The sequence below is a fragment of the Lipotes vexillifer genome, unplaced genomic scaffold (assembly GCF_000442215.2).
Source record: "Lipotes vexillifer unplaced genomic scaffold, Lipotes_vexillifer_v1.1 scaffold414, whole genome shotgun sequence".
In the NCBI taxonomy this organism is placed as follows: Eukaryota; Metazoa; Chordata; class Mammalia; order Artiodactyla; family Lipotidae; genus Lipotes; species Lipotes vexillifer.
In genome coordinates this window covers 17,437-32,806 of record NW_006782864.1, presented here as the reverse complement: position 1 = coordinate 32,806, position 15,370 = coordinate 17,437, and the positions used below count along the sequence as shown (strand labels likewise).

The window sequence follows — 15,370 nt, the reverse complement described above, 5'->3', positions numbered from 1 at the left end:
GCCCCCGCCCCCAAAAAAAAAAAAAAAAAAAAAAAAAAAAAAAAAAAAAAAAAGGCACCCTCATTGCTGTCAGTCACACAAGCTGTGCTCTAAAAATACTGTGGGCGCGGGTGTATGACAAGCTATATTCCACCGTTGGAGGAGCCTGGAGAGGCACATAGCCTGCGGGGACCTGCGGCCCGACACAGTGACAGGCTCGGGTGTGGGAGGCACCTGCGCAGGAGTTCACGCTCCGTGCCCCAGGCACAACGTTGAGGGGCCTCTCTAGTTGCCATAAGGAAAAATTTGTTCCCCAACTGTCACTCTGTAGAACATGGTCAGTTAGTGCTGGTCCCCAAGTCCCCAGATGGAACCTTTCAACTGAGTAAGTATAAATAAGCATAGAAGAGGAAATGGTCCACCTCCTGCTTCCTCTGAGGACAGAATCCCCATTAGGAAAAAGCCCTGAAGATAACTACTAACCCCACACAAAAGGAGATCTTTGTTTTTTATTTTTCCATACTCCTAACAGAGAAGGATTTTTAGTTTTTATTTCAGAGGAAAAGGCTTTAGACAGTTGTGTTTCATTAAATCAATATTTGATTTCTCTTGATCATTTTAAATATCATCTTCCTCCACACCAGAATATGAAAAAATCATGTAATAGCAATAACCAGGAGAAAATAATTTTATATTTAGTGAAGATAAGGGATGGGGGTTTCTGCTGTGATATCACTGCATTTTTCTTTTTTCTTTTAACATCTTTATTGGAGTATAATTGCTTTACAATGTTGTTTTAGTTTCTGCTGTATAACAAAGTAAATCAGCTATATGTATACATGTATCCTCATATCCTCTCCCTCCTGAGTCTCCCTCCCACCCTCCCTATCCCACCCCTCTAGGTGGTCACAAAGCACCGAGCTGATCTCTCTGTGCTATGCTGCTGCCTCCCACTAGCTATCTATTTTACATTTGGTAGTGTATATATGTCTATGCCACTCTCGCACTTCGTCCCAGCTTACCCTTCCCCCTCTCCATGTCCTTAAGTCCACTCTCTACGTCTGCATCTTTATTCCTGTCCTGCCCATAGGTTCTTCAGAACCTTTTTTTTTTAGATTCTATATATGTGTGTTAGCATACAGTATTTGTTTTTCTCTTTCTTACTTACTTCACTCTGTATGACAGATTCTAGGTCCATCCACCTCACTACAAACAACTCAATTTTGTTTCTTTCTATGGCTGAGTAATATTTCATTGTATATATGTGCCACATCTTCTTTAGCCATTCATCTGTCGATGGACATTTAGGTTGCTTCCATGTCCTGGCTATTGTAAATAGTGCTGCAATGAACATTGTGGTACATGTCTCTTTTTGAATGATGGCTTTTTCAGGGTATATGTCCAGTAGTGGGATTGCTGGGTCATATGGTAGTTTTATTTTTAGTTTTTTAAAGAACCTCCATATGGTTTTCCATAGTGGCTGTATCAAATTACATTCCCACCAACAGTGCAAGAGGGTTCCCTTTTCTCCACACCCTCTCTAGCATTTAATGTTTGTAGATTTTTTGATGATGGCCATTCTGACTGCTGTAAGGTGATACCTCTTTGTAGTTTTGATTTGCATTTCTCTAATGATTAGTGATGTTGAGCATCCTTTCATGTGTTTGTTGGCAATCCATATATCTTCTTTGGAGAAATGTCTATTTAGGTCTTCTGCCCACTTTTGGATTGGGTTTTTTGCTTTTTTGATATTGAGCTGCATGAGCTGCTTGTATATTTTAGAGATTAATCCTCTGTCAGTTGCTTCATTTGCAAATATTTTCTCCCATTCTGAGGGTTGTCTTTTTGTCTTGTTTATGGTTTCCTTTGCTGTGCAAAAGCTTTTAAGTTTCATTAGGTCCCATTTGTTTATTTTTGTTTTTATTTCCATTACTCTAGGAGGTGGGTCAAAAAGGATCTTGCTGTGATTTATGTCATGCAGTGTTCTGCCTATGTTTTCCTCTGAGAGTTTGATAGTGTCTGGCCTTACATTTAGGTCTTTAATCCATTCAGAGTTTATTTTTGTGTATGGTGTTAGGGAGTGTTCTAATTTCATTCTAATTTCAACTGTAGTTGTCCAGTTTTCCCAGCACCACTTATTGAAAAGGCTATCTTTTCTCCATTGTATATTCTTGCTTCCTTTATCAAAGATAAGGTGACCATATGTGCATGGGTTTATCTCTGGGCTTTCTAACCTGGTCCATTGATCTATATTTCTGTTTTTGTGCCAGTACCATACTGTCTTGATAAATGTAGCTTTGTAGTATAGTCTGAAGTCAGGAAGCCTGATTCCTCCAGCTCCATTTTCCTTTCTCAAGATTGCTTTAGCTATTTGGAGTCTTTTGTGTTTCTATACAAATTGTGAAATTTTTTGTTCTAGTTCTGTGAAAAATGCCATTGGTAGTTTGATAGAGATTGCCTTGAATCTGTAGATTTCTTTGAGTAGTATAGTCATTTTCACAATGTTGATTCTTCCAAATCAAGAACATGTTATATCTCTCCATCTGTTTGTATCATCTTTAATTTCCTTCATCAGTGTCTTATAGTTTTCTGCATACAGGTCTTTTGTCTCCTTTGGTAGGTTTATTCCTAGGTATTTTATGCTTTTTGTTGCAACGGTAAATGGGAGTGTTTCCTTAATTTCTCTTTCAGATGTTTCATCATTAGTGCATAGAAATGAAAGAGAGAGGAATGCAAGAGATTTCTGTGCATTAATTTTGTATCCTGCTATATTACCAAATTCATTGATTAGTTCTAGTTGTTTTCTGGTAGCATCTTTAGGATTCTCTCTGTATAATATCATGTCATCTGCAAACAGTGACAGCTTTACTTCTTCTTTTCCGATTTGGATTCCTTTTATTTCCTTTTCTTCTCTGATTGCTGTGGTTAAAACTTCCAAAACTATATTGAACAAGAGTGGAGAGAGTGGGCAACCTTGTCTTGTTCCTGATCTTAGTGGAAATGGTTTCAGTTTTTCACCATTGAGAATGATGTTGGCTGTGGGTTTGCACTGTAGTTTTATTCAGGGATTTTCCAAAACAAATTGTTCTGCCTAATTCCCCCCACAGCCTAGGAGGCAAGGGGACCACCATGGCCAAATAAAGTCTTCATTTGAAAAAGAAACATTTCCAGCTGCTGCATGGCACAGGGAGATCAGCTCAATGCTTTGTGATGACCTAGAGGGGTGGGGTAGGGAGGGTGGGAGGGAGGCTCAAGAGGGAGGGGATCTAGGGATGTATGTATACATATAGCTGATTCACTTTGTTGTACAGCAGAAACTAACACAACATTGTAAAGTAATTGTACTCCAATAAAGATTAAAAAAAAAAAAGAAAAGAAACATTTCCAAATTCTCAATCTATGAGCTTGGCTATATATCCCAGAATGAGAATTATCATCAAATCTTTAATCCTGAGCAGAGGAAATGTAGTTCTGCTCATGATGTGAAGCCTGGCAAGCCTGGGTTCCTACTGTGATGACCCCCCAGTTGTCCCCCCTCCCCTCACTGGCTGTCACCAGGTGGGGGTGAGCTGGGCTGGTGGCACAGGACCTTGCTGTGCATCTTCACGAAATTCCTGGCTGTGTTAATGGTACCCACAGCGGGGATTTTACAGATGAGGGGAGATGAAGGGCTGCCCAGGTGTCTCAGAATCACAGACTCAGAGGTGGAGCCGATTGAATGGTGCCAGTAGGCTCTCTCCCCGCAGCAGCCACGCAATTCATCTATTTTAATCAGCCATTTCACTGCTTATGCTTAAAGCCACCTGCATGGCTTCTTACCTGAGAGGTCTGCATGGGTGTCCCGAAGGGCTCAGGAACTGAGGCTTGGGTGGAAGGGGGGGCCTCCGGGGCTTCTGGGGGCCGCTGGTGGGGCTCTGTGGCCCCTCGCTGCCTCTCCCCCTCTGGGACAGCCTCTTGTAGTCCTCCCGCGCCTGTTTTGCCAGGGAGCGCCTCCTCTCATCAGCTGCCTTGGATTTTCGCACTAGAAAAACAGTGGGGTTTGAGAAAGGCCCTCATGAGCCACAGAGATGTTTAGAAGAATCAGCACCTCAGACGGTGAATTGAACAGACTCTGGTAACAATGAACAGGCACCAGCAATGCCTAGCATTAAAAACCCTAATGCAGGATGTAAGAATAAGCTTTACTGAGTGTATCTGTACTTCAGACATTATTGATCAGAATCTGTTATGTTTGATTTCACAGAAATGCCTGAAGTCTTCCATTACACTAAGATTTCACTGCATAGAAGTGATTGGATCTGGTAAACATTTTCACTTCACAAAAATTGTCATTTTAATGGTGTTCATTGTGATGGAATTCCCAACATTCTGCAAACACGGGGTGGGGGGCGCCCCTGTTCTCCTCCTATTGCTTCAAGGGATGACCGGGCAGTTAGGGTGTCTTTGTCCAAGTCAGATGGAAGCTCTAATCCTGTTTCAAACCCAAATCCTCCCAGCATCCTCAACATGCTCTGCTCTGCCTTCATCTGCACTGGCCTCTCCCTAGGAGGACGATCTCTGGGCAGTGCTAACTCAGAATGGGGCAGGGTTGAGCCATAGGTGTGGAAGGGATGCTGACACATCCAGCCTGTTACGCCTGTGTTCTTCTGATTACAAAGTTAAGATGTGTTCACTGTTGAAAACTGAGAAAAATACAGAAAAACGAGAAGAATTCCAATAAATAACCTTGAATCCTGCCTCTCCAAGAAAACTAATGTTAATATGTTAACCTGCCACTTCTCTTCCCTCATATACTTAGACATTTTTAAGTAGGGATAGTTTTCATACTATTTTATAATGATTTTTCTTCTCCAAGCTAAAAAGATATAAACACATTCCAAGGACTTTAAACACTCTTCCAAAACACTTTTTCATAGCTAAATACCATTTCCTCATATACATACATCATAATTTTGATGGTACAAAGATGAATTGAGAACCTTTCTGCTATTCAATGTTTAGATGGCTCTGTAGCCTTTGAGTAATAGTTTAGTGTTAAAACATCTCTTGGGCTTCCCTGGTGGCGCAGTGGTTGAGACTCCTCCTGCCGATGCAGGGGACACAGGTTTGTGCCCCGGTCCGAGAGGATCCCGCATGCCGCGGAGCGGCTGGGCCCGTGAGCCATGGCCGCTAGGCCTGTGCGTCCGGAGCCTGTGTTCCGTAACAGGAGAGGCCACAACAGTGAGAGGCCCACGTACCGCAAAAAAAAAAAAAAACAAAAAAAACAAAACATCTCTCAACAACCACTCTAAGTGCTTCCTAGATGGATCATCTTATTCGGTGAACAAACTAGCTTAGTGTCACTGTTATGGAGGCCTCTGGGTACTCACAAGAGGCCTGCCACTCCGAATCTTCTTTCCAGCTCTTATAAATCTGCTTGGTTCTCTCTTCATCTATTTGTTTCACTTCTTCATCTTGTGTTTTCTTCACAGATTCTTTCTTCTGTTTAAAAAACCAAAAACAAACATTGGTGAGGGACTCTGGCAGTTTCCTGCAGTGAGGCAGGCACTAGGCATGGTATGGGCACAAAAATGGGCATATAGATGAATGGAAGAGAATAGAAAGCTCGAAAATGAAAACACAACCTTACAAAATCTATGGAAAGCAGCAAAAGCAGTTCTAAGAAGGAAGTTCATAGCACTACAGGCCTTCCTCAAGAAACAAGAAAAATCTCAAATAAATAACCTAACCTACCACTTAAAAGAACAGAAAAAGAAGGAAAAACAAAATCCAAAGTCAACAGAAAGAAGGAAATAATAAAAATCAGAGAGCAGATAAATAAAATAGAGCTCAGAAGAAAAATAGAAAAGATCAACAAAACCAAGAGCTGGCTTTTTTGAAAAGATAAACAAAATTAACAAACCTCTAGCCAGGTTCACCACGAAGAAAAGAGAGAGTACCCAAATAAACAAAATAAGAAATGAAAGAGGAGAAATAACAACTGATACAACAGAAATATAAAAAAAAATCATAAGAGAATACTATGAACAATTATATGCCAACAAGTTGGACAACCTAGAAGAAATGGACACATTTCTAGAAACATGCAGCCCACCAAAGCTGAGTCAGGAACAAACAGCTAATTTGAACAGACCGATCACTAGAAGTGAAATAGAATCTGTAGCTAAAAAAAGAACTCACTGCAAACAAAAGTTCAGGACCAAACGGCTTCACTGGGGAATTCCACCAAACATACAAAGAAGAACTTACACTGATCCTTCTCAAACTCTTCCAAAAGACTGAGGAAGAGGAACACTCCCAAATTCATTCTATGAAGCCACCATCACCCTGCTGCCAAAACCAAAGACACTACAAAAAAAGAAATTTACAGGCCAATATCTTTGACGAATATAGCTGCAAAACTCCTCAACAAAATATTTGCACACTGAATCCAACAACACATAAAAAGGATCCTATACCATGATCAAGTTTGATTCATTCCAGGGTCACAAGGATGGCCCAACATATGCAAATCAATCAATGTGATACACCATATCAACAAAAGAAAAGACAAAAAACCCATGATTATCTCAATAGATGCCAAAAAAGCACATGACAAAATTCAACATCCATTCACGATAGAAACTCTCATCAATATGGGTATAAACGGAACATATCTCAACATAATGAAGGCTATTTACAACAAACCCACAGTCAATATCATAGTCAATGGTGAAAAGCTGAAAGACTTCCCAAAGGAACGAGACAAGGATGCCCACTCTTACCACTTCTATTCAACATAGTATTGGAAGTCCTAGCCACAGCTACCAGACAAGAAAAATAAATAAAATGTACCCAAGCTGGAAGGGAAGAGGTAAAACTGCCACTATTTGCAGATAACATGATACTCTATATAGAGAACCCTAAAGTCATAACACAAAAACTACTAGAATAAATGAATTCAGCAAGATAGCAGGATACAAGATTAGTACACAGAAACATGTTGCACTTCTTTACACTAACAATGAAATTTAAACATGATTTTAAAATCATGTCAAAACAAAAACAAAAACCTAGGAATAAACTTAACCAAGGAGGTAAAAGACCTATACACCGAGAACTATAAAACATTTATAAAGGAAACTGAAAATGATTCAAAGAAATGGAAAAATATCCTACGTTCTTGGATTGGAAGAATAAATATTGTTAAAATGGCCATACTACCCAAAGCAATCTACAGATTTAATGTGATCCCTATCAAAACACCCAGGACATTTTTCACAGAACTAGAACAAATAATCATAAAACTGATATGGAACCAGAAAAGACCCAGAAGTGCCAAAGCAATCCTGAGGAAAAAGAAAAAACCTGGAGCAAAAATCTTCCCAGACTTCAGACTATACTACAAAGCTAAAGTAATCAAAACTGCATGGTAATGGCATAAAAGCAGACACATAGATCAATGGAACAGAACAGAGAGCCCAGAAATAAACCCTCGCACCTATGGTCAATTGATCTATGACAAAGGAGGCAAGACTGTACAATGGAGAAAAAACACCTTCTTCAACAAGTGGTGTTGGGGAAAGCTGGACAGCTACATGTAAATCAATGAAATTAGAATACTCCCTCAAACCATACACAAAAATAAACTCAGAATGGCTTAAAGACCTACATATAAGATACGACACAATAAAACTCCTAGAAGAGAACATAGGCAAAACATTCTCTGACATAAACCGTACCAATGTTTTCTTAGGTCAGTCTCCCTAGGTAAAAGAAATAAAAGCAAAAAATAAACAAATGGGACCTAACCAAACGTATAAGCTTTTGCACAGTAAAGGAAACCATCAACAAAATGAAAAAACAACCTATGGAACGGGAGAAAATATTTGCAAATGATGCAAACAACAAAGGGTTAATATTCAAAATATACAGACAGCTCACAGAACTCAATATCAAAAAGGTAAACAACCCAATCAAAAAAGGAGCAGAAAACCTAAACAGATTTTTCTAAAGAAGGCATACAGATGGTCAACAGGCACATGAAAAGATGCTCAACTTCGCTAATGATTAGAGAAATGCAAATCAACCACAATGAGCTATCACCTCACAGTCAGAATGGCCATCATCAAAAAGTCCACAAATAATAAATGCTAAAGAGGGTGTGGAGAAAAAGGGAACCCTCTTACACTGTTGGTGGGAATGTTAATTGGTGCATCTACTATGAAGAACAGTATGGAGGTTCCTTAAAAAACTAAAAATAGAGCTACCATATGATCCAGCAATCCCACTCCTGAGCATATATCTGGAGAAAACTCTAATTCAAAAAGATACATGCACCCAATGGTCATAGCAGTATGATTTAAAATAGCCAAGACATGGAAACAACACAAGTGCCCACCAACAGATGATTGGCTTAAGAAGATGTGATATTTATACACAGTGGAATACTACTCAGCCATAAAAAAGAATGAAATATTACCATTTGCAGCAACATGGATAGACCTAGAGATTATCATAATTAGTGAAGTAAGTCCGACAGAGACAGACAAATATTATATATCACGTATATGTGGAATCTAAAAAGTAATACAAATAAATCTATATACAAAATAGATTAGAAATAGAAACAGGCTCACAGACATAGAAAACATATTTATGGTTACCAAACGGGAGAGAGAGGGAGGGAGGGAGGAACAAATTAGGAGTATAGGATTAACAGATATAAACTGCTATATATACAACAGACAAACAACAAGGATTTACTGTATAGCACAGAGAATTATACTCAATGTCTTATAATAATGTATAATGGAATGTAATCTGAAAAAAAACTTAATCATTTTGTTGTACACCTGAAACTAACACAATATTGTAAATCAACTGTACTTCAATAAAGAAAAGAAACAATAAAATATACAAAAATATCTTTTAAAAGCATCCTTTTCGAGAAGGAAAAATATAGAATAAGAAATATGAGTCTTCCTTAAAAAGGGAATATCTTATTGAAGTATAGTGGTCTTACAGTATTATTTACTGTGCTAAAATACAAATAACATAAAATTACCATTTTAAATTTTTTAAAAATTGTGGTAAAATATACATAACACTAAGTTTACCATCTTAACCATTTTGACATGTACAATTCTGTAGCCTAAGTACACCCAAGGGAATTCGTTTTTAACCAAAGAGAAAACTAACACACCAAAGCACTTAAAAATTCTTTTGTTTCTTTGAGGACAACCTTCTGAGCGTTCATGAGAAAAATGAATTTACAACTTGGTGCGGCAAAAAGCCTCGTCAGCTGAATCATGAAACAGGCTGAGGGGCGGGAAAGACTGGCCGTGCTTTGCTCTGCACCACAGAAATGGTTTTTTTCTTTTGTGTTTTCCTATAGAAAGATAAAGACTTTCTTGTGGTTAAATTATTTCACCACAAGTAAAATATGTACCTTGATGCTGTGAAACTGGTTTCAATCACCATTAAAAGCACAGTTAGCACAGAAGATGGTGATAATTCATATTATGCACTTCACCTCAGATGCAACGAAACTTTTGTGGTTTCACTGTTTTCACTTTTTTTCTTACATTCTTTTCCTGCCTAGAGCTAAGCCCCCCTTCTTTAGTCAATATTATAAAAACCAAAGGACAGCTTTTGGTGTTTGAAATGACTTAAAATTTGCCATTGCCTTATTGAAGCTGTTGGCAAGCCTGAAATATATCAAACGTGCTGGTAGAAATTTCTAAGCTCAAACAGAAAAAAATTCAAAGGGAGCTTTGTTTGTCTTCCACACACATATTTTTAAATGATTTTAAACAATTAGAAAAATATAGCTACGATATTAAACTATGCTATCATAGCATACTGTTATACTAAGGATACTGTTGCTTAGGAAAAGCAAGAAGTTTACAAAGTGAGTCTACTTAAAGAAATATATTAAGTAAATAATAATTCAGGTGGTACTTGGCTGCTAAGTTGATACTCCAGTGTCTGAGAGAGCTGTGTTTAGTAAGTCTCACTCCTTTTTCATCCACAGTGTCATTATGTATGGGCACAGTGAGAAAGGAGACAAAATTAATGTTTCACAGAGTAATAGCAGATGAGAGCTGACCCTGGCCGCTGTTTTTATTCAAAGCAGCTAGAACCCTTAAGAACTTTTCCCCAGTTTCTCTAAGGATTCCTCCAGAAAATTTACTTTCAGAAAAGTCTTTACAAGTTGATCTTTACTTTCTCTGTTTAGAAAACCATCATTTCTTCTTTAGAAGTGTTCTGCTGAAGCACACAGGTCCAGGATGAAGGCCAGGGAGTAGAGGGGCAGCAAGGCTGAGCCTGGACACTGGTCCAGACGCCCAGGGGCCGGGGTGTGGAGCCAGAAATGGGAAGACGGAGCTGTCAAAGGTCCCTGACACAAAGCCGCTCGTCCCGGGCTGCTGATGCAAATACTCCGACCAGCTCCCTCATCAGCCCCTCACTCCGTCTCATTACTGACTTCTGTGTCGTTCCTCCACCGTGTCCAAGAGCTCTTGCCTCTGTGCCCTCCTACGTGCTGTTCCCTCTGCCTGGAACACACTTCCCCAGCCATCCCCATCACCCCGCCCTCATTCTTCAGGTGTCTGCTCCAATGTCAACTTCTCTGGCCACCTCTATAAAATCCAATTCCCACCCTCACTGCGTTCCTCAGCTCCCTTATCCTGCATGATTTTCCTGCAGAGCTCTTAGGACCTGAGTTCACACACAGATGTATCATCTGTCTCCCCATCAGGAGTAGAAGCTTTCTGAGGGCAGGGACTTTATCTGTTTCGTTCACTGTGTCTCTAGTGCCCACAGCAGAGCCTGGCACGCAGGAGGAACTCAACATAGGTCATCTGAACGGACACACAGATCTTCTGTCCTTTCTTCCTCACCTGCCCTCATTTAAAATGACATAATGTAATCAGGCTAGGGTCACTGGGGAGTTCCTTTAGGGACTATTGCTGCTGTTTTATAAAGAGGCATGTATTACATCAATATTATTATCTGCACACCAGGCCCACAGCTCCAGACCTCCCCATGACTGACGCCTCAAACGTGCGAGCTCTCCAGCTCACACGTGGCCCTGCAGAGGAGTCCGGGCCTGGGTCACCACCCAAGGGAACCGGCCCCAGCTGCCTCCTGACAGCCTCCATCCCAGCCTGTGGCCCCCAGAACCTTCATTTTACAGCCTCATCTCTCGCTCCACTTTTTCAGACCATCTGTGGGCCAAACCCTACAGGGTTTCCAGTCTCTGCCTCAGTTATCCTGAGCTGCATGTATGGTAACACGGCAGTAGGATGGAGGGAGCAGAGAGGTCCCTGTCCAGATGGACCCGGAGACCTGAGCGCCTGGAGGCCCTGTGGGCACCATGGGCACAGTGACCCAAGTAGCTGCTCAGCGCAAAGGGACAGGCTCAAGAAAGAGTGAACACCTAGGGAACCTAACGTGAATTCACGATTTCCGCCAAGTTTTATGCTTCGTTTATCTCTCTCTGAAATCAGTCTCCCCTGGGTTTGCCTCTGTCTGGGATGCTATCTCACGTCAGAACTTCAGGGAGGAGTCCGATATGTCCTGACGAGCAGATACGTCCTGGTATATCCTTTCCATGATACTCAAGACTCTCCAACTCCAGATAAACAGGTAAAGATGAACAGCTGTGCTCACAAGCTTTTCAAAGATAGAGTTCACAGTCTGCTGCTTAATTTCATTTCTGCATGAGGCTAATAAAACAATTTGTGAAACATTAGTGGAACTGGCTCTGCAGTTAGCCCCTGAGACGGAAGGTAAGTCTTTTACCTGATGAAATCCATATTCCTTCATACGACTGATAGAATCTGCCAACATTTGGTGAACACTTCTTGATGAACTGGAGGGCAACTAAAAATTAAATGAAACACATTTTTTATGCCATTTAGAGCTGCAGTGCAATTCCAGAAGATAATCTGTTAATGCTTCCCTCATGTCGATGTTCCCAAATGCTGCCCCCCCTCCAACTGGATCCATCCCTTTCCCACCAGCAAGTGAGCTCCTGAGCCCATCCTGACTGAGGGGGCAGGTATATGAAGCCCCAGCCTCTGCCCTCAGTAGGGTTAGAGATGAATCACTGCCCAGCAGCCAGGAGCTGGTGGTTTGCTCATGTCTTGCTCCCAGCTGGCCCCAAGGTCCCTGGGATGACTTTAAGACATCAACACTACTCCTTAATCTCAATTCCCTTCTTTCTCTCTTAATCCCTGCTCTACCCCAACCCGTGTTTTAGGTCAGACCAGAGAAATGCCTTAGTTTCAGCCACTTAACTGCATTCGCCTCTCTCCCCTTCTAGGGCTGGACACATACCTGGAACACCCAGTGCCTGGGAGCCCTGCCCACCCTCCCTGCCTGCTCACATTCCCCCTGTCCCCCCACTTCCCCCACTTCCCAGTTCCGGATCTAGGCTTCTGCTGCTCTAGACGGATTTCCTAGGAGCCAGCTCCTGCCAATGGGATTCCCAGTTCTGCTGCCTGGATTCCCTGGGACCATCCTTGTGGGCCACCTGCCAACCCCTCTGGCTCAGTGACTGAGCTGGCACAGCACATGGGGCGCCTCGTAAGACCAGGTCAGTTACACTGGCCCCTGTCACCCAGTCCCTGGCCTGAGTGCAGTCTGGGCCAAGGCCAGCATGGCAGCCATGTGACCTGTGTGGCCGATATTAGACACCCTCAACCCACGGTACCACGACTCATAAGCCTTGTGCCTGAGGACTCCTTCCTGGGTCCTGGCATAGATGAGAAATTGCCTGCGAATCTTCAGCCAAAGGTCTGTACCAAGATTCAGCATGGAGCACAGTGGGTACTTTAGGGTCATTTCTATGCCATGAAACGAACCAGCATGGCTACCTCAATCCTGCCCCTGCAGTTAGGTGCCCATGTGAATAATTATCTCCAAAATAATACAGGTGATAACTGGTATTGGCCACTTCTATCCGGGCCCTTAAAACCTCCTCACATGTGTCTCCAGGCCATTTCCCCCTTCTTTGGGCTGGAATGGTGACAGCAGTCATGCTACTAGAAAAACAGCAGAGCCTCCAAAGCCTGAGTCCCTGAATGGCTGTGTAGACCTGAGCCTTCCTAGACCAGAACACCCGTCCTGGACGTTACAAGGGAGAAAGATGAACTTCCATGATGCTTTGACCATTCCCTGTTTGTTCTATTCTATCTTAGCTGATAAAGCTGGCCACAGCAATCGCTGGCAGCCCTGGACTCCAGCTCTCTGCTGTGGTCATTTACTGATCACGGGAGTACAGTTGATGCTGATTTCCCTGATGGCTGAGGGTCACTGGAGCCTGTCCTGCCCAGGCTCTGCATCAGGGCCTTAGTAAGTATCATCTTCACTGCCCACAACATCGCTGTTGGAGGGGCAACATTACACCCATTCTCAGGTGAAGGAACTGAATCTCAGGAGTTGTGCAGCTTTCTGGGATCACACAGCCAGCCTGTGCCAGAGTTCATGCTTTTTCCACTATATCAATATTGTCATGATAGGGAAATGAGTTGCAGGTCAAAAGATTTCTTGGGCTTCCCTGGTGGCGCAGTGGTTGGGAGTCTGCCTGCCGATGCATGGGACACGGGTTCGTGCCCCGGTCCGGAAAGATCCGCATGGCATGGAGCGGCTAGGCCCGTGAGCCATGGCCACTGGGCCTGCGCGTCCGGAGCCTGTGCTCCGCAGCGGGAGAGGCCACGGCAGTGAGAGGCCCGTGTACCAAAAAAAAAGAAGATTTCTTATACCTATTACTTGGCAAAGTAATGAATCCTACAGGTCTCACAATTGCTACTTGCCATATTCTGTCTCATTTTTTTCCTTATTCTGATATTATAAAAGGATATGTAGCTGCCCTGCATCTAAAGCAGAATAGGACAATAACCAGTTCCTCTACTGATGAACAGATTAGAGCTCTTCCAACAGGTTTTGTATGTCTGTCTGTTCAAAAGTCTGAGATGGCTTTGAAGGGCTCAGGCTTGTGGTCTCTGAATACATTTCCACTATAAGAACTGTGAACTTTAAAAACAGGCTCACTCTCCCTTCCCTCAATGATATAAGATCTGTGGGGCATCATTTTGCAAAAAGGATGTTTCTTCTATGCTGAAAATTAGGAGGCAGGTGACTGTGCTCCACGGATACCTCCTCAAGTGCTGTAGACAACGCTGCAGCCCCCGTTTCTCCACTCATGTGTTTCAGAGGGACCTGGGCTTTTGCCACTAGCAGAGCTTTGGACCAAGCTTTCATCAGCAGCACCTCCACCACGATCAGCTCCTGAACAAACTCTTAGTTGTTTCCTGAATTAGCGTCAGGCTAATAGATATCTGACGTTGCTCTTCTAAGTCATATATCCCAAAGTGTGGTCTATTTTGTCAAGCATTTTCCCCCATCACTTGTCAATTACTGTCCTCTGCTTGGACATAACACCTTCAACACACTGTACAAGTTATTCTTTGTCCCTTAGCAGTATTCCTTCAATGGAACTATCGATCTCATGTATACACACAAAAGTGTTTTCTCCCCACTTGCTTTTTAAGAAACTACACTCTGGATTTTTTCCATCATCATCATGTGCCCTTTCTCACTAGCACTTTCAACATGCTCACTGCTTCTTCACTTGTCAGATATTACAGGGTCATCAATATTTTTAAAAGAGCTCAAATCTAAGCACAGATGCAGAAACAAGACAATTTTCAGGACTTGGTGCCAGGGACTGAAGGGACCTCTGTGACCGTCAGCACTGCCTACTGGTGCCGCTCAGAGCTGACAGCCTTTCCTTGTCTGAAGGTTTAGGTTTTGTTTTTAGTACATCAAAGCTCACAAGTTTGTTCTTGAGTAGATAAGATTTAGCATAAACAGCTGATTAATTTAACAACCACCCCAGAGATCAGTACTTCTATTCAAATCCTTCCATGTGTCCAAAACACATTGTCAACTCTAAAACTATTCACACATACTAAGACCCATATTTATAAAAATTCTCATTTTAAGGGTGAGTGAAGATTCGCTCTTATTCCAAAATGTTAAAATAATATGAAGAAGTTAATCAAGACTTGTGTAGAGCTCGCCCTTCCCCCTCCCCATATCCTCAAGTCCATTCTCTAGTAGGTCTGTGTCTTTATTCCTGTCTTACTGTGACAAAGCGAGAGAGTGGCATGGACATATATACACTACCAAACGTAAGGTAGATAGCTAGTGGGAAGCAGCCGCATAGCACAAGGAGATCAGCTCGGTGCTTTGTGACCACCTAGAGGGGTGGGATAGGGAGGGTGGGAGGGAGGGAGACGCAAGAGGGAAGAGATATGGGAACATATGTATGTGTATAACTGATTCACTTTGTTATAAAGCAGAAACTAACACAACATTGTAAAGCAATTATACTCCAACA

The 15,370-nt window shown here is 42.1% G+C and overlaps 1 protein-coding gene across 1 annotated transcript in view; it reads right to left on the bottom strand.

The window, feature by feature from the left end:
• The window catches only part of SH2D4A (SH2 domain containing 4A), a gene marked incomplete at its 5' end in the record, with an annotated part of 50,788 nt that overhangs the window by 21,667 nt on the left and 13,751 nt on the right, over positions 1–15,370 (bottom strand). Inside the window, 3 exons of the mRNA XM_007455486.1 lie at positions 3,799–4,000; positions 5,349–5,460; positions 11,767–11,847. Coding sequence (XP_007455548.1) covers positions 3,799–4,000; positions 5,349–5,460; positions 11,767–11,847 — 395 coding nt within the window. The remainder of the gene's footprint in view (positions 1–3,798; positions 4,001–5,348; positions 5,461–11,766; positions 11,848–15,370) is intronic.